Source organism: Eutrigla gurnardus (genome assembly GCF_963514095.1).
Source record: "Eutrigla gurnardus genome assembly, chromosome: 19".
NCBI classification, from domain to species: domain Eukaryota; kingdom Metazoa; phylum Chordata; class Actinopteri; order Perciformes; family Triglidae; genus Eutrigla; species Eutrigla gurnardus.
In genome coordinates this window covers 5,025,810-5,048,834 of record NC_139930.1, presented here as the reverse complement: position 1 = coordinate 5,048,834, position 23,025 = coordinate 5,025,810, and the positions used below count along the sequence as shown (strand labels likewise).

General features: G+C 45.8%; 1 protein-coding gene across 3 annotated transcripts in view; it reads right to left on the bottom strand.

Moving 5' to 3' along the window:
- Window positions 1-23,025, bottom strand: part of shroom3 (shroom family member 3) — a 58,815-nt gene that overhangs the window by 3,569 nt on the left and 32,221 nt on the right. For 2 of the 3 annotated variants that reach the window (XM_084034389.1, XM_084034390.1), the window contains 19 exons: window positions 17,441-17,566; window positions 14,415-14,627; window positions 13,523-13,848; window positions 13,184-13,436; window positions 12,487-12,542; window positions 11,830-12,289; window positions 11,281-11,571; window positions 10,655-11,063; window positions 10,152-10,267; window positions 9,828-9,977; window positions 9,022-9,497; window positions 8,407-8,634; window positions 8,074-8,281; window positions 7,670-7,982; window positions 5,713-5,789; window positions 3,659-3,750; window positions 2,386-3,166; window positions 2,034-2,283; window positions 1,636-1,781 (listed from right to left, as the gene is read on the bottom strand). In XM_084034389.1, coding sequence (XP_083890515.1) covers window positions 1,636-1,781; window positions 2,034-2,283; window positions 2,386-3,166; window positions 3,659-3,750; window positions 5,713-5,789; window positions 7,670-7,982; window positions 8,074-8,281; window positions 8,407-8,634; window positions 9,022-9,497; window positions 9,828-9,977; window positions 10,152-10,267; window positions 10,655-11,063; window positions 11,281-11,571; window positions 11,830-12,289; window positions 12,487-12,542; window positions 13,184-13,436; window positions 13,523-13,848; window positions 14,415-14,627; window positions 17,441-17,566 — 4,971 coding nt within the window. Of the gene's footprint in view, window positions 1-1,635; window positions 1,782-2,033; window positions 2,284-2,385; window positions 3,167-3,658; window positions 3,751-5,712; window positions 5,790-7,669; window positions 7,983-8,073; window positions 8,282-8,406; window positions 8,635-9,021; window positions 9,498-9,827; window positions 9,978-10,151; window positions 10,268-10,654; window positions 11,064-11,280; window positions 11,572-11,829; window positions 12,290-12,486; window positions 12,543-13,183; window positions 13,437-13,522; window positions 13,849-14,414; window positions 14,628-17,440; window positions 17,567-21,520; window positions 22,198-23,025 lie in introns of those variants that run through there. The other variant, XM_084034391.1, reaches the window with a different exon arrangement.

Below are 23,025 nucleotides of genomic sequence, written 5' to 3'. Positions count from 1 at the left end.
ATTTAACAGGATAGGCAGGCGGGACATTCAGAACACGATAGGGAAATAAAAGAAAAAGTGATGAAGATTTAAAAAGTAAGAAAACTAAAACAATAGAATATAGTGAGAAATAAACAAATCAACCGACAAGGAACAAGAAACATTTTATACTGGTAATAAAAGGACAACTATAGAAATAAGGTTGGTAACTGCTTTCCTGTCATTTTATGCTATTTCCTCTTTATTTTATTATTGTTGATTGTTATGTTTTTCATACACAATATTTTTATAGAGTTTCCCTCAAACTCTTTTATACTTTAAAACTTTTTAATAGTCGGTCAATAAAAAAATCGAAATGTAAACAAAGGCTGTAAAATAAGATCTGAAAAAAGGTCCACATTGATGCTGCATTTAAAACAGGTTCAATCTATTGTTTATACCAACTGCGGCCACTAGGGGTCAGCGTTATTCAGCTGTTTCGCCTGCAGGATGACGTCATACTGATACGCATCAGTGTGGAAATGACAGGAAGAACAAACGTTCATCTGCTAGATAAGAAGGAAGGATGGTGGAAAAGTCACATCTATCCTCTGAAACAAGACTCCAGCCTTCATGTCGACATTACAAACCTTCAACCAGTAGCTCTAACCACTAAAACCAGTATCATTGTGTATTAAACTACAGTTCTTCTACCATCCATCTGTGGTTGGACACTCTCCACACTCTACTGTTGGGAAACATGGAGCTGGTTAGTCTGGTCTCTCCTGTCCTGACTGACATCGTCACTGAAAGCTGCTTCCACACAAACAGCTCTTCTAATACACCACTGTTCCCCACAGCTAGCTAGACATCCAGCTACACCCAAGGCTGAACCTGACGTAGCTGCAAATATTTCCCTTCACCATCTCCATGTCTGAGTTGATTTTCTGAACTAAAAATAGATGTGAATGAACAGAACAGAATTTGTTCCAACTTTAGCACTTTTCACCAACGTCAACGCAAAAACTCTTGAATGGACTTTACATAACAGAGAGACGTTGCCTGGGAATCAATGATTGTTTGTCTTTGTTTCAATGAGGACACATTCCTTCCCTGAACATCACGTTCACCGACGAAACAAAACACATTCAAGATCTCGTTGACTTTAAAGGCCACAATGTGCTGAGACAGCAGACGTTTGTCTTCCTGTGTCAGCAGCTGATAGGAGGAGGAGGCTGTCAGCAAACATGACAAGAATGACAAACGTTGGTTTACAGGAAGTCCCCCCCCCCCCACTACCACCATCTCTGTTTACCCTATCCTTCAGTTACATGAAGTCACTTTCTGCAATTGTGGTTGTATGGATAAACACTCTCAATGGGAATGAATTTATCATTGTGTTACATAAAGTACTTTGGGAAATTTGGTGAGATCCTCGTCCAGTTAAACTATCATCAGTTTGCGTTTGCATTTTATATTCACGTTTTCAAACCCACTGTCACAAACACACCAGCACAGTGTCATTGCCTCTCATGCCTGTTTGGAGCCCGTCTTTAATGTTTGCATGGAATCAATGAGACTATTCAGAAAGAAAAGGAGCCGCGTTTTGTTGACACGTTTAAAATATCACAGGAAGTGTTTACGAATATTCAAAGGCAAGACACAAGACCAAATTACCTGTCGTCTAATTGGCTACTCCCCCTGCGTTGCCATGGTGATTTCCCAACCACTCTGCTGTTCTGGAAGATCTCCTCCATAAGGTCTACAGTTGATTTACCTCCCCACGTGTCCAGCAGGGGCGCCAGAGAGCTGTCCTGCAGCACCTGGACAGAATGGGGGAAATGTATGGCATCAAAGGTGGATGAAGGTGCTGCTACACACACAGACTGAACTATGTATGAAGACAAAGGAAGATAAAGAACTAAGTACAATAAAGGAAGGACAACAAAGTCTAAACATCAATAATGTCTAAAGGAAGTATTAAGGCAAAGGAAGAGTGGGAACTAGGCTCGCTGATCATGGTGGAGTCAGACCTAGATACACCACAAAGGGAGCTACTGAGTCCAGGTACCCACCAGCTGTCGGGCCAGCGCCTCCACTCGCAGCTCATCGGAGGTCTTCTCCCTCTTGGGGAGGGGCTGGTACTGAAGACCTAGGCTGTCCTCGGTTGGAGCGGTGATGGAGGTGATGCTGGAGAGCTGTGTCCTCGTGGAAGGAAGGAGGACGGGCACAGGTGAAGGGAAGACCGGGGGGGAAGGGGACGTTGGAGGGGAGTGGAAGGACAACTTCCTCGTGGGAAGGATGGAGTTGTTTGAGAACTCCATGCTAGAATAAACAGAAGGAGCCAGGAGAAACATTTTAAAGAGGTTCATAATGAAAATATCTCAATTCAGGTTTAAATACGAAAAAAAAAGTTGTGCGACAAACCTTCCCACAGTCTGGTGTTCAGCTTCCTGCTCCAACTCGAGGGGAGGAGGAGGAAGAGGAAGGAAGTCCTCCAAGATACTTGTCTCTTTGATTGGTGGAGGAGGTGACGGAGGGGCAGGATTTTGGAGGAAGACCTCGTCATAGTCCTCCTGCGACAGACCTCTGCAGGATTCTAGGGGGTGCTGCTGGTCGACGGAGCTGAAGCGGCTGGACTCCGAGATGTGCAGAGGGGTGAGGAGCTGGGAAACGGACGGATGGGAGGACGGGGGAGGAGACGATGCCGTGCTACCGTCCTGCTGCTGGTTCGCCGGGGACGCAAACTGGAGGTGGGGCGATGGTGTCGGCGTGACAGGCAAAACCTGTTTGGTGTTTTCTGCAGAATACCCGCCCGCCGTCTCTAAACTGAAGGCTCTCCCTCGATACGTGTCCCTTACAGTGTCTTCAGATGTGCCAGCATCACTCAAACTGTGTCTTGTCTGTCTGTCCGTCACCACAGTTTCAACATGGTGAGTCGTGTTACCGCCATCGCCATCGCCATCGCCATCGCCATCGCCACCGCCATCGCCTGCTTGCAGGATGCTTGGGAAGGTGATGGCATCCAGGTTGGCCTGGCTCAGCCTCTCGCTAGCATGCCACTCAGCGTTGCCCCGGTCCTGAGTCCCAGGGGGGGAGAGGGGGCAGGGCAGCCCGACGGACGCCGCCAAGGTGGAAGTGCCGGGGGTGCGCTGGCGCTCGCTGTTCCTCTGGCGCTCCCTGCGAGTGACAGGAGTGTCGGAGGAGCCTGGGTCAAGGAAGAGAACACAAGGAAGGGTCAGGCAGGAGGCCGAGAAGCAAAGAATGATCACATGGGTCCAAATAACATAAACTAGGCCAAGCTACTCGAGGCAGAACATCAAAACTCAAGCCATTTGTGTATGGAGGATACCATTTTCATACATTAGTGCATTAAATCTACTTGCTACATTACTTTGGAACTGTTAAATTACTTTAAACGTTGATATCCATGAAAGCTTGAGACAGTGAGGCAAACTGTTTGATTGCAAAAGGAAATAAAACACGACATATAACTCAAAGACGTTTCCTAAAATCTCTATCAACAGTTTAAACTGTAAAGGATTTATTTATTTGTTACGTTCGTCATTAACCGGCTGCTCCTTTCATCCTCAGCTGATGATTAATCAAAGTCTGCACTCTTTCAACGATGTGAGAATCGGCCACAAGTTTCCTAACGATGTCGTCTAGAGATCATTTGTGTGTCCTTGTTTTTGCTCACTGTGTGAAGGTCCTGCAGGCTGGACGGAGTTCAGAGTGGGTTTGGAGTGTTGAGGAGAGACGAGGCCGCCTGATAGCTGCACTTCTGCAGGTCTGAGGGACGAGGAAGGAGGAATTAAAGAGAGGAGGGATTAAAGAGAGGAGGGAACAGTTATCATGTTCAGTTTAACTTCATTTAACTCTGGTACTATGGTCACTTTTCATTCACTACTTGGTGAGTTAAGACAAAACAACATAAACCTCTAACCATAATATACATTCAAGAACAATGTCACAGAGAAAAATAGTTAAGGTAATGTTAATGATATTGTAACTAGATTCTGTCACCTTCCTGCTCCCCAGAGGATAACCCCTTTAGATAATAATAACCTTTCCTCCAGCCCCCATCAGGACAAACTTAAAGCAGGTTCATTCTGAAGGTGAAAGAACCACAAAACACTATGACCTCTGCTGCCCGCGACCTTTCGGCGCCCATGTAAACCGAGTGGATCCACACAGGAGGATCCTCACACATCCTCCTGTGTGAGGATCACGAGGTCCTCACGCAGGACCTCGTGATCGTGATCTTCCACGGTAGCTTCGTCATCTGCTCTATTTTCTCTATGTGTCGCCAGCAATTCTGATATCTACTACGAACGATGTGAGAAATGCTGTGAACAGCCAGGCTACGGCTGTTAGCTAAACCATTGGGCAACATTTTCTCAATGTTGTGCTGTAATGAACACTGCAGCCACTAGGGGACACTAGCGAGACTTTCCACTGCCTGGATGGAAGATAATAAAATCCCCAAAACGTTGGATGTTTTGGAAAATTCAGAACAGAAACATAAAGTACACATAATTTGTATTTAAAACACATTTTACTTGCTACCAGTTTCCTCACAGCGATCATTCACTGATGGGCTGATAGTTAAAGGTCAGTTATATTCAGACACCAGACAGATCTCACAAACACACACACACACACACACACACACACACACACACACACACACATACAGAATTCTGTCGTGACCTCTGACCTTCACATTTTGAGAGCAAACACATTGAAGAGTTTGAAGGGAATAAATCCCTGTGGACTGATGCTGGTATTTTGTTTATTGTTCCGTCTCTGTGCCAGCCAGTTTTCTCTGCTTCTTCAAATTCCTCAGTTCCTCCCTTCTTTAACTCCCCTTCTTCACTCCTCTCCCTCATCATATGAACCCTTGACTCCTCTCCTTCCTCCCTCCTCCTCTTCTCCTTCCATACCAAGAGGTTCAATCTTCTTACCTCCTTACATTCCCTCTGTTGTTCACCTCATCCCACCTCTTCTTCTGCTTGTTCTCCCTCTTCTCCTTCCCTACCCTCCTCTACCTACCCTCACTCTTTTCACTTTCTTCCCTCCATCTCGTTTACCCCTCCCTTCAGTGATCCGTCCCATAATTCCATCCTCCCCCGTCTGTCTCCCCTCCTCTCCCTCTGAGGTGCCAGCAGCAGGGCACATGGACTCATAAGGACACGGTTGGTATTTAAAATAGCAAAGAGCCTAGAGCACACACACACACACACACACACACACACACACACACACACACACACACACACACACACACACACACACACACACACACACACACACACACACACACACACACACACACACACACACACACACACACACACAGGTTTACAGTTAACAGCCTATTATGGAAGAGAGCGATAAAAAATAGCGGTGCAGAATGTGAATTCCCATGATCCTTCAGTTATTTAGCAGGAAACGAACAGTAGTCTGACATTTTGCTCAAAATAGTCCAAATGAAAGCGACACAAAAGAATCATTGATGGGAAATGTCAGTGAGGAAAGATGTTGCTCAACAGCTTCATATTATTGGTGTATAATTTGGTATGATAATGTTGTTGTAGGTATATGCTTATAATGTTGACTGAACTGAGAAATACGATCAATTAGATGACAATTAAGGACAAGTGAATGATCCACGGGGTAAAACCTGTGGGATTTGAACCGACCGCTGCTTTTGTGACACGATCACATGGTGTGAACGGAGACGGGACGTACCGGTCCTCAGCCAGAGAGCGGCGTCCAGGTTCAGAGGAGAAGACCCCAAATATCCTGACGTCACCCGGAGGGAAGTCCTGAAACACACACAGACCAGGTTTGGGCTTTAAGGAGGAGAATCCCCTCATTTTGATACCCTCTCATGTACATTTGAATACTGTAATCATGGTTTATATACCGGTGGGGTCATTTCTTAATCGTTTCAACAAGTTGTTGTTTGAAGTGACTTGTTTGCTGGAGTCTTTGGAGTCATTTATGTAACTCCCAGAATGTTAAAGGACTCCTTTGTGTTACTAATGATTTGATAGTAAGAGCAGAGATACAGAGAGGGGATGCAGAGGGAGGAGGAAGTAACATTGTAACCAGAACAGCATTTCCAGAGCATCTATCCTCCCAATGGTGATGTATTTACAGTGAAACAGGAAAGAGGCGGGGCATAACGCTGGGAGGAATTTGATTTGATTGTTGAAGAGATTAACTCACCACCTTCACTATTGTTAAACATTCTGATTGATTGATGGATGCTTTGTTATCTTCACTTCTTTTGTCTTTAAGGGAGCTGGGAGGGTAATACCTGGTGGAGATCTGCCCTAGTCACTCTTCTAGTCCTCACTAAATGTATTTATTCTACTTCTTACTTTTATTTCTGTGCCTCTGTGACATCATCACACGTCTGTCTGCAGACCGTATCACCCCATGAAAACACAAACAACACAGCTGACGTCTGCTGCTTCTGTAAACGGCTGCTCCGCCTCAAACTTGAACGTGTCTGTGTGTTCGACGTGTAATCGTCATAAGAAACTCGACAGACTACACGCAGTATTTCATCAATCAATGTGCTCCAATGCAATAAAATAGTTCTGTTTTTGTTATTTGATGCCGTTTAGAAAGTGTACTTGGTTGTTTTCAAGGACATTTCAAATTCTTTGTGGGCTGCTTATCTTGAAAACATGTTAGAAATGCAGTGAAGTGAGTGGTGAGGCCCCTGCAGTGAAATGTGCTGTTTAAAGTAAGAGGACAGAGTGTCCGTTTGTCTGAAGTGTAATTAGTGTTTATGTGACAGCGCCTGCTCTGATCAGCCAACCAGATAAAAGACAAATTCATCCTTTACCACATTCCTTTAGGAACTGTGTAGATGTGTGTACGATGGATGTATGTGTGCGTTATCTTTGCTGTCATCCACATCGGACAGCGCCCAGCCACCGTCCCCGCCGGCTCTCTGGCTCCTCACAGGAAACACAGAGGACTCTGGGTATTTCCTGCGTGACTCACGGCCAAATGTCCCTTAACGGCAAAATGTCGTCAAATAATGGATGTTTTTTTTATTCTTGTGATTGTCTTTCATTTGATCCCAGTGTACGCATCAGTTTAAATCCTTGACTTTGTTTATTAGGCGGTTGGAATTCACATTATTGAATATACAAGGTGTTGCCACTTTTGGCAGCTAAGAAATTATAATATTTAAATGTGCCAACTCTTTTGAAACAGTGGATTGAACTTTTGTGTCTCACAGGCCTGAAGTGTTTAGTGTTCATTTACATTTCCTCAAACACACGACAGTCCAAGTATCCTCCCTTCACTACAAATTATTAAATCTATTATTTTGCCCTGTATTGTACAATTCAATCAATTATAAAAAATGACACATATATATATAGTACATTTTACTGCTATCTGATTGGTTGGTTTGGTCCTATAGAACATGGAGCGGCCTGCTCTACACACACTGTGTGTCTATTCTACTATTTCTGCTTTATTATTATTGTCATCATTATATTATATCTGCAGCTGCTGTTATGGTTAGTAGTAATCATGTTCTACTATTAATTCTGCCATCATGCTATTACTGCTCTCATGTATCATTTCTGCGATATAGATTGACCATGTTGTAATTATTATTTTTTTGTCTGTACACATGGCATCTATTGGATATGACTGTTTCATAAAATCCCGTTACCCGTCTCAGCGTCTCCGCTGTGGGGGAGGAGCGGGAGCGGTGGTGGTGAGGAGCCACTTGTCTCTCCTCAGATATCTCCAAGAGATCCTCAGCAGAGGCCGACTTCCCCGAGCCCCGAGCGGACCCGGCCCTCTTCAGAGCCCCGTTGAGTTGGTTGGACACTCCCGTGTTGATTTGAGGCTCTGCATCCTGCTGTCGGAGGTCCAGGTCCAGATCTCTGTAGGAGGACTGGTTCTGTCTGCTGAGCCCTGCTTCACGGGGGACTTCCTGGTGGACCTGGGACCTGGGCTCGGGAAGGGAACCAGGAGGAACTCTGGGAGTAGAAACCAGGAAGGACTTATTCAGTTGTAAAAATACAACGTCAGAGTCAAATGTAATTGTAAGTTGGTGTCTGGTTTCGTTACCCAGGAGGAGGCTGAGCCGGAGCCCGTGGGATGGTCACCCTGCCCGGGTAGAAGAGGTTGGACTGGAGGCTCCGCAGGTCGGCCCCAGGAGGGAGGGTGGAGCAGAGACGCCTCTCCCCGCAAGAGAAGCGATCCACACCGGAGTCCTGGAGGGAGAGCAGGCTGGAGGTGGAGCAGAGGCTGACGGTGTCCGAGTGGCAGGAGGAGGCTGGAGACGGGGAAGGAGGGAAAAGAATGTGATTAATCTGTCAATCAATTCAATATTTACGTAACCCGTCATATGACCTTCAACACCATCACCCCTTACTCCTCCCTTGTCCTCCCTCCACCCACCTGAGTAGTTGCTGTTTTCAGGCTGAAGATAAGCGCTGCAAGGCCTCGGGCAACTCCTCCGTCCTTCCTGGTCCCGTTTCATGCTTCTCTTCCTCTCCATGTAATCAGCCAGAGCGTCGTGCTGAAGCTGCCGCAAGTCGGGCCTCGATGTGGCGTTTTGCAGAGCCCCGCCCCCGACGCGGCTCGCCACCAGCTCAAACATCTTCCGCCGGTCGGCTACACTGGTCTCTGACGGACAGGAACAGACTTGTTGGTGGTGAATTGCTAATAGAGGGCCTACGATCACAACACCGACACTCAGCTCCCACGCTGGTGTATAAACTGCAAGCATCATTTTTATTTGAATCAGAAATGATCAGATCATATAATAAGACAAAGAAAAAAACATCTAGCATTTGATACTAGCTTCAAAATCAGCCTTTCAAAGAAACTTCTTGATTGTCATCCAGTAATTACTTCTTAACAGGCAAAGTATGTTCCTCTTATGTTTTGCTAAATTCAGACACAGTCTGCTCGACATTACAATGAGCTAGTTCCAGCTGGAGCTTGTGACTACTTGGAGGTGTGTGTGGCCACAGCTGTTTCTTATATCTGCGCTTTCCAAAGTGTATTTACCTCCTCCACGCCTGAAGAGGGCAGCAGTCTCTGGATCCGACACCCCGACCTCGTTCATGTTCTCTGGCTCCGAGTATGATCTCTTCTTCTGGTCCACCGTCAGACGCCGGCGGCCGCAGATTCTCATCAGTGTCGGAGGTCCAACTGGAGGGACGCTGGGGAGGGCTGGGGGGCTTGGGCCTCGGGTCTCCGGGCAGACCACATGGCGCTCCTTTGGGGTGTGTAGGGAAGAGGCCGGTGGTTGGGACTGTGGTGTGATGATGATGCCCTGGGGTTTGGGCATGGTTTTTGGGCCTTTTTTCTCCAGCGACGGGTACTTGGCAGAGACGGGTGGATTCTGATGGCTGCTGGAGGAGGAGAGGGGGGGAGGAGCTGCAGAAGGTGGAGGGCTGATTGAGGAGCTGAGGTCTCTCCGTCTGAAGGAGGTGGACCGCAGGACCTTAGACTGGGCGTCTTTCAAAGAATCCCTGTAAGATCTGATTAGAGACAAGGTTCCATTGTCAGGGTCGCTCAGAGAAACTCAGGACACCAACCTGTTTGAGGAGTCCGACCTGTTCAAAGACTCGGACCTGCTGAAGGACTCGGACCTGCTGAAGGACTCTAACCTTGAGGATGCTGGCCTGGAGGACTTGTATTACCACTCTAGTTTGTGGTTTTAACTCTTGCGAACTAACTAACTCAAACTGATGAATAACTATGACCTGCTAAATAAATCTGAAGACTCTGACCTGTTTGAAACTCTTGGAAGACTCTGACCTTGGAGGTCTCTGACTTGCTTGAAGACTCTGACCTACTGAAAGACTGACCTGTTAAGGGACGTGTCCTGCATGGAGCCAAGCATCTCTTGGACGTCCTGTGTTCGGGGGAACTCCTTCCTGCTTTCAGCGTCCCTGGACTCGTTCAGGTGGAAGCTGCTGCGGCTTCTCTGCAGGGCTAGACTGGGATCTGCTGGGGTCCTGAACACACCACACACAGACGTAACTGCCTTTAACAGACTTTAACAAGGACAGTAAATGGGCCGTAATTTGACTATTGCTTCTTTGAAAGGACTTCAGACATTACGACATTTATTGGGATACTTTGTAGTTCTATATACATATCGTTTTATCGATTCCCTACAACCATCCTACCTGAATTTCTTCTGCCCGTTGCTGCCTCCTCTGTAGCTCAGGGTCCTGTGGGCTTTGTTTCTGCTGTTGCTTCTCTCCAGCATGTTTCTGAGGTCGTCTGCTCCACAGGGGGCGCTCTGATTCAGAATCAGCAAACAAAAAGCAGTGAGGGAGTATCACACGGATCGAGATTTTCAAATGGTGGATCAGGCAGGTGAGATTAATGTTGTTTTTGGTAATATTGTATGAGGAGTGTTACACAATGACACATTCATCGCCGCTTGTTTCTGAGTTTACATGATGTTTCTACGATGCCTTACAGGCGTCTAGATCTAGTCTACGTTGGTGTCGAGACCGGGGTTTGGCCAACTGTGGACCGTATTCTCTCAGTCACACGATACAGCAGTCGTCGCTGCCTCGCAGAGATCTGAAGACGTGCATCTTTCTAGTTCCCTGTGTGCTTTGAAAACTCTCCCAATAATCGAATGACCAAAATAAAACGTGAACGTTGTCGTTGTCCTTACGGGGGTGGTTTTGTCTGGCGTCTTGACGGGGCTGTGACAGCGCTGCTTTCCGGTGCGCTCCCGCCGCTCAAAGCGGCTGACCTTCTCCAGGACAGAGAGGCTGCGGACAGGCCCCTGGTGGCCATCGCCAAAGCTACTGCTGTCATGGCTACCGGCGGAGACGACACTGTTGGGGCTGGGGCATTGGTGGACCTCGGCAAGGGCGATCTCCAGACGGGTCAGTGGGTGCTCTCTGTCTTTGTCCCAGTGCTGGTACTGCAGGGCTGCTGAGTCACTGAGGTGACGGGTGGGAGGGTGGGAGGCGGAGGGCTGGAGAGGGTGAACAGGTAAGTGGGTCGGAGGCACTTGTCCCTGGGCGAGCCTGGAGGACACCACTGGCTCTGAATGAATGCTGGTCTGGTCCATTGATCTGAAGGGAGGAGAATGTGGAGGAGGAACAGTCAGTAAAGGAGGGAGAAGCATCGTCGTCATCACCTGACTTCTGCTGATACATAAAATACAGCCAGCCATCCATCTGACCTGCTTAAGGACTGGTGATGGAAAACAAACTCATCAACTATCTCATCCATTCATCATCATTCACAGTTTCTGAGGTGTTTTTGCATCTCAAAGGAGGTTCACAGTACCTGCTCCTGTCTCCGCTGGGCTGGACAGGCATGCAGGGCTCCCTCCACTCTTGTGAGGACGGCGGTCTGACTGCAGCGGTCGACTGGATGTGGGAAATATGGAAATCCTCTTCCTGGAAGACTTGGCCATGAGGTCTCGGGCTTGTATGAATATGGGACCCCTGGAAGCTCTGGCCTTGAGGTCCCTGGTGGGTTGGAGGTCTTTGGGCCCCCGTCTGGTCCTCCGATCCCTCTCCAGCAGTTTTCATGTGGGCTCTGCAGAGTTCAGAGATAGACTCTTCCTGTTGAGGCCTGAGAAGAGTAGAAGGCTGAGTCAGCATTCAGGGCCGATATGATACTATTTGTACAGCTTCATAGCCAGTGATACGATAGAACTTTATTAATCCAGAAGGACATTCTTCTGTTAGAGATCCATCAACAATTACAACAGAAGAATAAAAAAACAAAACAATACAGTAACAATATTAACATATACAACAATAGAAGGTATATAAGACGTAATACTTACACCAGTGCCTAATAGAATAACTATAAAAGAAAGATCATCACCTGTCTGCCTCGTGTGCTGGAGTCCTGAGGTCTGTAGAGGCAGATGTTGAAGAAGAGGAATACGGGTGCGGTGATGAAGAAATGTTGTTTTGGTATCCGTTCTCTGTAGCTGACATGCTTCCATCCCTCCGCCTCTCTGGCGCTCCGCCCTCTCGTCCTCCAACGCCCTGCAGCTGCTGGCTCTCCTTGGCCAGGGCCGGGTAGACTCCCGAGGAGCCGGGCCCCTGGCTGCTGCTGGGCATCTGGGCGTAGTGGGGCTCAAGCTGAGGGACGGGGTACACCCCCGTGGGCAGAATGAGGCGGCCCGACTGAGGGATTGGTGCAGGTCCGGAGGAGGGTCCGGTAGGGAAAGGGGGCTGAGGGAAGCCTCCACCCTGCCGGGGCTTGGTGGTGGGGCTGCTCTCCGGACTCTTCTCTATGACTGTGTGGAGCTGACCCTCAGCGCCGTACGAGCCTTTCGCTGGAACCACAGTAATGATGAGATGATGGCAGTGTTTGTAACAGTAATGCTGAGTAAAATAACTATATCATTATTGTCACATTGAGGCATTGTGTCTCTCCTCTATTAAGCCTTCGAGGAACCTCTATCTTGGAGATTAAATATTTGGATCCTTAAATAAAGTAGATTCATGGACAGAGAATATTAAAATAATTCACCTGCACTTGAGGCCACAGGGCCACTGGAGTGATGCCAGGAACCTTTCTGCAGAGACCTGAGTGGAATACATTACATCAGATTAAAGCAAATTACATCATATGTCACAAGAGGAGTTCCTCAGATTCAGAGTCATTCATACTAGAGACTGTATATAAGAGGTGGACGTGGTCACCTTGACCACCCATTGGTTTGTGGACTATTGTTTTGAGGCCGTTTTTTTTTTCATTTTAGCAACCATATCCACCCGTCCAAATATGGTCACTCCCGTGATCTGGTGAACACAAGCGGCAGAGCGGCAACCTGAGAGGCAACCTTACTGCATCTGGCCTCTGGTGTGAAGCTTCTAGCAAGGTTAGCTTCCTTAATTTGAGATAAACCTGTCAATCGCACCCTAAAGCATCCCCTGCTAACTGCTCTATTAGACTTGAAACTAGAGATTGAGGCCATAAACTCATGTTTACAATGTTTACTGAGATAATAAATCAAGAGAGAAGTAGGGTCATTTTTCTAATTTGAATAGACTTCCATGCAATCAGACTTATTTTTGCAACCTGGTTGATATCGAGTAACCCATGTCATGTCAGCTTGTCTTCAAGTTTAAGCGGTTGGACTTTGTGCTGTTGATTATATCAAATCCTCATCAGCATTCTCACTGTTGCATCAGCGTCTATGTTTGGACCAATAGTCAATACTCACCGTAGTGACCGGCCGTGCTCCAGACTGGACCAGGAGTTTGGTCTCTCGTGTTTCCTGATGACTGCGTAGCTGTCACTGCGCCTGGGTGGAGCCGGCGCCCCCTTCAGGCTCTCATAGGAGCTGCGGCTGGCTGCAGGGCCCCATATTGGACCCACACTGTGTCTGTTTGAAGCTGGCATGCCCCCACTGCTGCTGCCGCTACTGCTGCTGCTACTGCTGTTGCTGCCACGGTAACAGACCCCGCCCACTGGACCTGGAAGCGACGGTACAAAGAAAAACCATGACGCCACCACATCAAAGTGCCATTTCCAATAGCGATTCCTGAAGCAGAAACTTCACCTTGCAGATCTCTACTTGGCCCCGGCCTTGCCCCTCCCCCACCTCTGGAATCGCTGTTGCGTAGCAACGCGGCGGAGGTGGGGCTCATCTCGTGCTCTTGAGATAGGCCCTGCTGGGCGTCGTAAACCGTCCGGACGTAACAAATGTCAGCCTGCTGGATCTCTGCACTCCCTGCTTCTCTGTGAGGGACGGACTCCAGCGAATAGGAGCGCTCCGGGCTGAAGGAGGGGTTGGAGGTAAGGTACTCCGGGATACTGGAGCTGGTGGAGAACGAAGAGTAGGCAGAGTCTCTTTTGCTGTGGAGGTGGTCGATGCTGTTGGAGGACCTGGACATAACAATGGATTTAACATTAGATCATACAGCTGTAAAGGACACAGCCTATCAAACGGCTTGTCAGGCTTTTCTTCATTTAAAAATGGTGCTGTGTGCAGTTCTCTTTAGACACCCATGAATATCCCATGTAGTGCTAGTGATGACTTTGGCTGACCAATCAGTGGTCTGCAGTTTAAACTCCACCTTCTAGTATCGGCTCAGCTCACTCAGAACCTCGACCAAGGTCATTCTAAGAAGGTACCAGGAACCCTCAACAACTACTGCAACTTGCAATGGAAAACCAAAAAAGGAGAGTGTCGATTTGAGACGAGCTGTAAATGTGGTAATGGTGAATAGTTCATCATGCTAAGTCATCATGCATCATACTGAATAAGGCTCCCAGGCTCCTTCTGCTCTCTCTGTGGAAAACCATGAGAATGCTGTAGTAGATTTAGGACAGAGCAAAAACTGTCACCCTAAAAGACTTCTTTCTGCAACCAGGAGTCGCCCCCTGATGGCCAGTAAAAAGCCTGCAAGCAAAGCTCTGGGACAGTAGCGAAGGTGTTTATTTGTATGAACCTGGCAGATGACAGCTGGTGGCAGGAGGAGTAGGCTGGGTGGGGTCCGCTGTGTGTGTGGTGGCCCAGTGAGTGCTGAGCTCCGGAGTGAAGCTGGGAGGACTGAGGAGGGTCCAGGCTCTCCATGCTGCCCCTAGAGCTGTACTGGTCCGGACTCTTCCTCAGGTAACTGCCGCCAGAGTCAAATCCTCCCGACAGGTCGGTGGTCGAGGCACTGAGAGACACAAAATGACATTTTTCATTAAGGAAATGAAAAAGGGAGGGAGTGCTGCTCTGACTGTTGTTGTCATTGTTTTTCTACCTCCTACACATCATTTACTACATCTACAACTTGTATTTTTTGTGGGATAAGAGATTTTAAGTAGGTGATCAATTAAATGTGGCGGTTTTAGGAAGGCAGAACACGTTGTGGTACATCTCATGCTTTGCATTAATGTGACAATATACCGTTCAGACACGCGCCGTCTTGAAGTGTTACAGAAACGTCACAGGTCCGACCTGACTTTTACACAAAGTGATTCGGGTGTATTCAAGGCCAACTTGTTAAATTGCCAGAACAGTTTCGTAACCAGACGCGGGTCTGAAAGTGGTTTTATGTGCTCTAAGTGTTGGTTGTAAAAGTTGGTGATTTGCTGCTGCTACCTCACTCTAGATCACTGACTGGAATGTGTGTCTGTGTGTGTGTGTGTGTGTGTGTGTGTGTGTGTGTTATTGTCTACGTCACAGTTTGACCCACCAAGTCCTCCAAGCGAACACAATGCAATTACTGCTCTGGAAACGGGGACACTCTCTGTCTGTCTCCGTCTGCATTGGTTTTCTTCTGTGTCAGTAACTCCTCAGTCTAACTTTTGTGTCAGTGTCCGTCTCTTTATGTCAACTGGACTGTCTGTCCCCGTTCGACTTTATGTCTTCTGTCTCTTAATTCCTCTTCTAAGAAGCAGAACTGTAGAAATGGTACATGAGGGGGGTTGTTGCCAGGGGAGACCCAGAGGTGAGGGGGAAGTGCACCAGGAATGCCCCTTTCTACGGGCATCGACGTCATCGCACACACACACACACACACACACACACACACACACGCACACACACGCACACACACGCACGCACACACACACACACACACACATGCGCCAATGCACACGCTTTTATTCGCCCTCCACTGCTGTGTAAAGGAAACAGTGATGTAACTTCCTCTGATGACATAAACCTTCTGACCACGGTTCACAAAAAACACAGCAAGCACAACATAAAACATTAAATATTATGTATTTTGTTTGTGCTACAGTAATGCCTCTTGCATATATATATATATATATATATATATATATATATATATATATGACTGCAGAACTGGGACCTGGAGACACACTGCATGATCTGTAAACTTGACTATGTATATAGACGTATATATATATATATATATATATATATATATATATATATATATATATATATACACATAGACAGCAGGAGCCCTGACTGGTCTGAGATAACAGATGTGAATCCTCAAACCTGTGACACCATGACAAAAGACAACATGGACAAAAAATCTCCATAAAGACACGTTTGAACTCTACACACAAGCATCTAATCCTAACCATACCATGACCTCATTCTAAACAGGCAAAAAACACTCTTCCAAAAATATTTACTTATCTTCCAAAAAAAAACTCATTGTTTTCCAAAAAGTTCCTCATCGTCTCAAATTTCTTAATTTCTTTCTTAAGTTTTTATTTTGCTAAAAAATCTAAAGAATGTTTCTAAAATAGTCCTCACTCTTAAAGATAACTCAAAAGCAGAAGTCCTGCCAGGTTTACAGGTTTAGTTTCCAAAGGGGCCACCAAGACTTTTTTTTAGTATCACTAATAACAATTATTAATAACTACTACTATTTCACGTTCTAGATTTTCTCCAAATGAACTTCTGTTTTGATTTGAGTGTAATATGTGTAATAATTAGGATCCATCCCACCACATTCTGAAAGCCGTTATGAATAAATAATCAAATTTAAGGTCAGTGTTGATTCAAACTGACATTTTGACGCTTCAGATTCAAAACACGCCATGAGACAGACAGTCAAAGGTCAAATCACATGACAGATAGCAGCTAACAGCGCCGCCATTGATCCGTCTCTAGACCTCCGTCAACTACACACATTCCTGCCTGAGTGACACCAATAGTGTTGCACAAACGCGGTGAATGTTCAGTGAAAGTTTAAATAAGCTGGTTTGTGCAACACTAACCACGACTGGCTGATAAAAGTCTTCCAATCAACACCGTGTGTGTGTGGCGTCATTCTGTCAAACCACAACTGCATTTATCCCTCGGCAGAACCGAGAGGCTGGAAATGATTTGCTTGTCATCATTTCCTTGTGCGGCGGACGATTGATTCTTACTGCCTGCATTAAAACAACATCATGGAAACTGGGACTACAAGTTAGAATAATAAAACTTCTGAGATACATTCATGTGATTTTGAGCTGAGATGTTGACGTAGGTTGAAATGTCAAGACAACACCTCCTTTGTGCATTAATATATGTCACAATTCTAATTACTATTTGGCCTTTATTGATGGGACAGATAGACTGCAAAGGGGGAGGGAGACACAAATGAAAACATGAACTTTGACCAGCTGAGTCCTGATAACACTGATAACACAGTGAACCCAAAATCTAAGGAACAAAACATCTATTCAGACGGTTTTGGACGACGAAGTTCACAACACCCTGAGTATAATAAAATATAGATATTATCTTATCTCCAACTATAAATGTCCACTGATCCTGTAACTTAACACTTAACAGTACCAGGTCTACTGAGATTCACGCTGCACACACATTTATATTTATATTTTTTTGACAATTGGAATAAGTTATTTGACCACAACATTTTCATCAGTTCATCCTTGAGTCCCATTAACGAGAATGAGACGGACAACCCGGACATATGATGCCTCGGGCCGCGGCTGTCGCCAGTGCAGATGCGGGGATGACAGGTATTTGGCGGAGCTGCTTTTGAACACTGACCTGGCGTGGTAGCTGTGGTGCCATCCACTGCTCATGGTGTCCATCGCACCCTGATGCGACTGCTGCTGACCTTCGCCGAGCTTCGTTGAATGCCACGAGTGAGGCCGAGACGCCGGCTCACTGCGTCTGTAGGGGGGAAACACGGGACAGAGTTAGTGGATGTGCAGGATGTGACAACAACACATTCTGACTCGAAGAAATGTTATAATATGATTCATTATCGAGAGAGGGAGGTCGACTGAACACATATGCTCAGCCAGCATGAACAACATCACAACGCCTCCTGACACTGGAGGAAAACACACCTCTCAGACGAGTGAAACACAGACAACAGGATGACTAAATGAAGGGGAAACACAAGGTAAGGTGCGAGGAGCCAAAGAGTCATTTTCTCAAGGACTAGTTTGACCCTTTGGGAAATATGCTTATGCTTTCTTGCCACTGTAAGCAGCAGATGGTTAGCTTAGCTTAGCATAAAGACTGGACTCAGGGGGGAAATGCTAACATGTCTCTCTCCAAAGGTCACAAAGTCAACCTTCCAGTTGCCAGGGTTAGTGTTTAGAAAGATCAAGGTTTGGATCAAAATAAGTACATTTTTTGCCTTAGTTAGGTTACGTACGCAACTTGTTGTTTTGGATTTCACACAGGACACGAACATCGGTCTCCTCGGTGAAAATCCAACCTCTTCTCTATGCAAATGTTGTCTGTGTATAAGGAGTGGACGTAGTCATCCTGAGGTCACGTTGGTTTGTGTGCTACGGTATTTTGGCCATCGTCATATTGGAATTAGAAGTAGGGTCACTTTCTCATAGACTTCTATACAACCAGACTTCTTTTTGCAACCAGAGGAGTCGCCCCCTGATGGCCAGCAGAGAGAATGTGACTTTAAGGCTCAGAAGCGGACGTCGGTTTTACTACATTACCGTACTTCCTCCTTTACTATTCTCTTAATTACTAACTTCAAGGAAAAGAATATGATTATGATTATTATGATGGAGGATATTTAAAGCTGCAACAAGCTCATCTGCTGCTGACTGGACCGACGACCACTTCCTGTGTGGTGTTTAATTCAACACGTTATTCACAGGTTTCAGATACCGTAGATGTCCATCCTGTCTGTCCCCGGGGTCGGCAGCTGTCTCTACGTTCTACTGTTTGTTTTTATCTCCACGGGTTGATGGTGGGTTCGTCTCTGCTCTGTGTGGAGTCTGAGGATTCTGGATTTACAGGAGAAAACCACCAGGCAGCACGAAAAACCAGCGTACGGATAACCTGCGGCCTACGTTCCCATGCAGCCTCTTTTAGTTGGTTTTCAATGAATTAAAGTAAATAAATATGTGTCATGTCAGGAGATAGAAAACATACTGTATGAGTAATGCCACTCTAATGCCTATTCCAACAGACCACATTTTTCATACTTGAACCACAACAGAATAATGCATCCATAGGCACTTGAACAGACACTATTAAGATTTTTTCTTCACTGTTTCACTGGCCAGAAGCCAACATCTGACTTTCTGCAAAAGGTATAAGTGCATTACAACAAAGAACGATAAAGCACGGGTGTTTAGATTAATTTAGAGGGATGAACTTTCAATTTTGTTGATTGACAGAAAGCTGAATATCATCCAACGCTCACACCACAGTCATGGTTTCTATTTGAGTCATGTTCACCTCCGTTCATCCTGCACAGATGTTCATCACAGAAACACTATGATGTCTCAAACGGCTGCAGAGGACCGACCACTGAACTGAAGGGGTGTTAGTATCAGAGCTGGAACCAGAAAACGGTTTCTACATTTAATATTGTCCTGCTGTTCCTCCCACAGTCACACAAAACACACAAAACACACACACACACACACACACACACACACACACACACTGCATGGTCTCATTTCACAGAGCTCTGACCTCTTTCTTCCCCTTCAATTGAAAAAAAAAGCTCCAATACTAGTAAGACTGTTATATTTAGTAATATTATGGTCTAAATATATATATATATATATATTGAGCAGATTGATGAACTGATTATACAAATGGACACAAGAGAAGTGAGTTCTTTTTTCTTTTTGATCCGTTATTGATCCTGATCCTCCATGTTGTCTTGATAAATCATGTATAATATACATTCACACGGCAGTAATTCAATCAGTCGTGTCAAACTCAACACACATTTTTAACGCAAGTGCTGTTTTCATCCAGTAAATATTTCCAGTCACTTCCACTTTGCTGTTGTTTTTGCATGAATGAAAAGCTACTGACATACAACCCTTCCTGCACTAATGTTTCACATTAAAGCCTTCCAGTGGCTCAAAGAGCCCAGTCCCTCCTTCTCCTGGTAGACTAATGAAAATCAGCTGCTGGAGGCGTTTCCCCGACGATAACTGAACACCAGGGAGAAAAATAAAGTGGCTTGTTGAAACTTCATTTCATGGTGATATGAATTAAGGGATAAAATCATGTGTTTTCTCAGTGGTGATAATCTTTATGACATCACCCTCATTATTTGTGAATGTGTTATCTGAGCAGTTATGATAAGAGGGACGTGGAATCCATGGCGGCCACAATAATCTTCCCTCATCCTCGTCATATTTGACATGCTGTGCTGCTCTGCATTTATCCACACAGATAAACAGGAAGTGATGGTATCTGAGTAAGTAGGAGGCCGAGACATGAAAGCCTGCCTGTGAACCCGGGGAACCTGGGTAATGACGGGACGTGACTGGAATACCTCGACGCGCTATCATCGCCGCTACACGTGTACAGATACTCGCCCTCTCCATTAGCTCCCGGGGGACCGGCTCAAGAACAGTTTGGTGTGATTTGGTTTGAGATTCAAATTTGCAAAAAAACATACATATCACGTCCAAGTCTCAAATGTCACGTCTGAGTCATGGATGTCATATCAAAGTTTACATTTCACAAATTTGGTTAGAAATAGTCAGATCTCACCAGTGAGTATTCAGGAACATTCAAAGCATGTTTAATAATGTAATTATTAGTTATTATTTTCGTTTTTTTTTTTACATTCTTTATTTGGCTTTCTGCTTTGAAGTGTTGCCTGAAATGTTTCTGTCTCTCTCCAAACCGTCACAATTTCCAAAAATGAGGAAATGCTGAACAAAGCAGTTTGCAGGCCTGTAGGTCGACCGGTGTGCAGGAGAAAACCCATGGTTCATATTCATTGATAAATATCACTGAATGCAAGGTAAGAGGACAGTGTGCGGGAGTCTTGTTGTTCTATATTTTCGAAAAAATACTTTTATAAAGAGAAAAAATAAAACAGAGGTTCCGGTACAAAATTCCATGTGCTGAATTTTCAGAGGTGAAATCACAAATAGATTGCGCGGCATTTGCAGCCACCAAACCTGCACAAATAAGACAGAAAGAAACCATGTAACTGTTGAAAGGATGAAATGCACTCCGAACTTATGCTGCCAAGTATAAAGCGTCTCAGTGCTCCTGCTGTTTGCATGTTTTTAAATGCAAATACGGAGACACTTGTTTTCATTAAGTTAGTGATAGCAGAGATAGGACTATGACAGTTGTGTCATTTTGAAATTACACAAGGTTTAATTGATGAAATTGCTTCATATCAATTGCTCAGCTTTTCTGCTGTGCTGGATCACTGCAGGGATTTCATGAATTCATAAAATGTCTCTCCAAAAACTCAGCGGCATATACGGTCACAATGAAAGGCAGCTTTATGAGTCCGACTCGAGCCGGTCTATGTGGGCGGAGCCCGTCCCCCTAAAGCGCCAACGGCCGTCTGGCTCAGGATCACCTTCACCTCTCACACTGGCATCATGCACAAGACTTTCTCACATGGATAATTGCAAACAGATGCAAAAAAGGGGAAATTGCACTCATCTGCAAGACTAACGCTGCAATATTAATCTTTTGTGAACTGGACTAAGATGTTTCTGCCAGTCTTAGTGGTTAATGCATGGCGCCTATATTTGTCTGCTACATAACAGCCACACAGTCACGTTCTGAAAGTTCCGATGTCTTGACCCGAACAAACCTAAATCGCACCTCCACATGAAATGAAACTGGATAAAGGCGTGAGCGGTTTACCTGGAGGTGAACCTGAGGACTTTGGAGATGAGGCCAGTCGCCAGGCCGTTGACGCTGGCCTCTGACGGGGACCGACACAGAGCCCCGTCCGAGCGGCCCAGCTCGGCTTTCTTCTGCTTCTTCCGGAGCTTCCTGCGGTAGAAGGCCTCCAGCAGCTCCATGGCTTCAACTCAAAGTCCACTTTATTCTAGTTTCTGCTCTACTGCTTTTCCTCTCAGCTCTTCTTGTCTCGTTGCCTCTTCTTCTCTTAGCAAATCCAGGAAAAGTCTGTTTCCATCCTCTTTACTCTGGGCTGGTTCCTTCTAGAAAGCTCCAAGAAAAGCTATTTTCTCCTTTCAGCTGGACATTACACGCTCTTCTGTGTACATACTTCTACAAGTGCTTGTCCTCTGATGAAATCTGCATCTTCAGCTGTCTTTGTTTGCCATATCTTTGTTTAACTGCACTTTTCTAACCTTTAAACTAAAAGCCTCCTTTCCTCTCCGACCTGCCCCGAGGCCGGCTCCCCTTCTACTTCAACACCCTCGAACGTTGCAGTCCACTGTCTGTCTGCCACGTCTCCTTTGAAGAAGTTGCAAACTAGGTCGACACAACTGGATTCTTTATCAAAACTCCATAGAAAAGACTCGATCCGTCGCATCCACCCTCTGCTCTGTCCCTGCAGCAGACCCAGTCTGGGGCCGGCCGGTCACATTGCGTCCCCGAGCTCGTTAAGCCAATGAAGCAATTAAACGTCATTATGATAAAAGCTTGAAGTAAACATCCTTAACCCGCCTCAGCCCGTTGATGTGGTGTGTGACAAGCGAGAGACATTGGGAGTCTGAAGACAGAGAGAGAGAGAGAGAGAGAGAGAGAGAGAGAGAGAGAGAGAGAGAGAGAGAAAAGGGAGGTGGTGCACAAGATAGAAAGAATGAGTAGCCAGAAAAAGGGAGGGAGGATGGAGGGAGATAAGGGTGGTTAGGGAGAAGACACTGAGGAATGAAGCAACTGAAAGACTGATGGAGAGATGGTGGAGCGAGAGGAAATGGTGAGAGATAAAGAGAGAGGAGAGGAGGAGAGGTGGACTCCACAATAGTGTCTAAGTCGTGCAATAAAAATCAAATAGAGGATAAGTTGAGGAGTGAAGGAAGGTGAGAGAGGAAGGGTGGAGGAAGAGGGATGACACACAAACAAGGAGGGAAAGAGAGGGAGAGCTGCTGAAAACAGTAGCTAATTGAGGCGATTTTGAAGCCGCGGGGAGGAAGATGTCTCATGATTCAGCTTGTGCTTCTGAACAATGATTACTATTGATTGTTTGATGATCACTGCTAGTCCAAAAACAAGGGCAGACAGAGGTTTCCAATCACTAATCAGCATTCGGCTTTACTGCTTTGTTAATGAATAAATAATGAATCCCAGACTTTTCACTCCCTGCAAGTTTACAGTTTGTAAAACTTGAACGTATTGATATGAAAGATACCACATTATAATTCAACTTTGGTTATCCACTGACTTTTCCTGAAGTG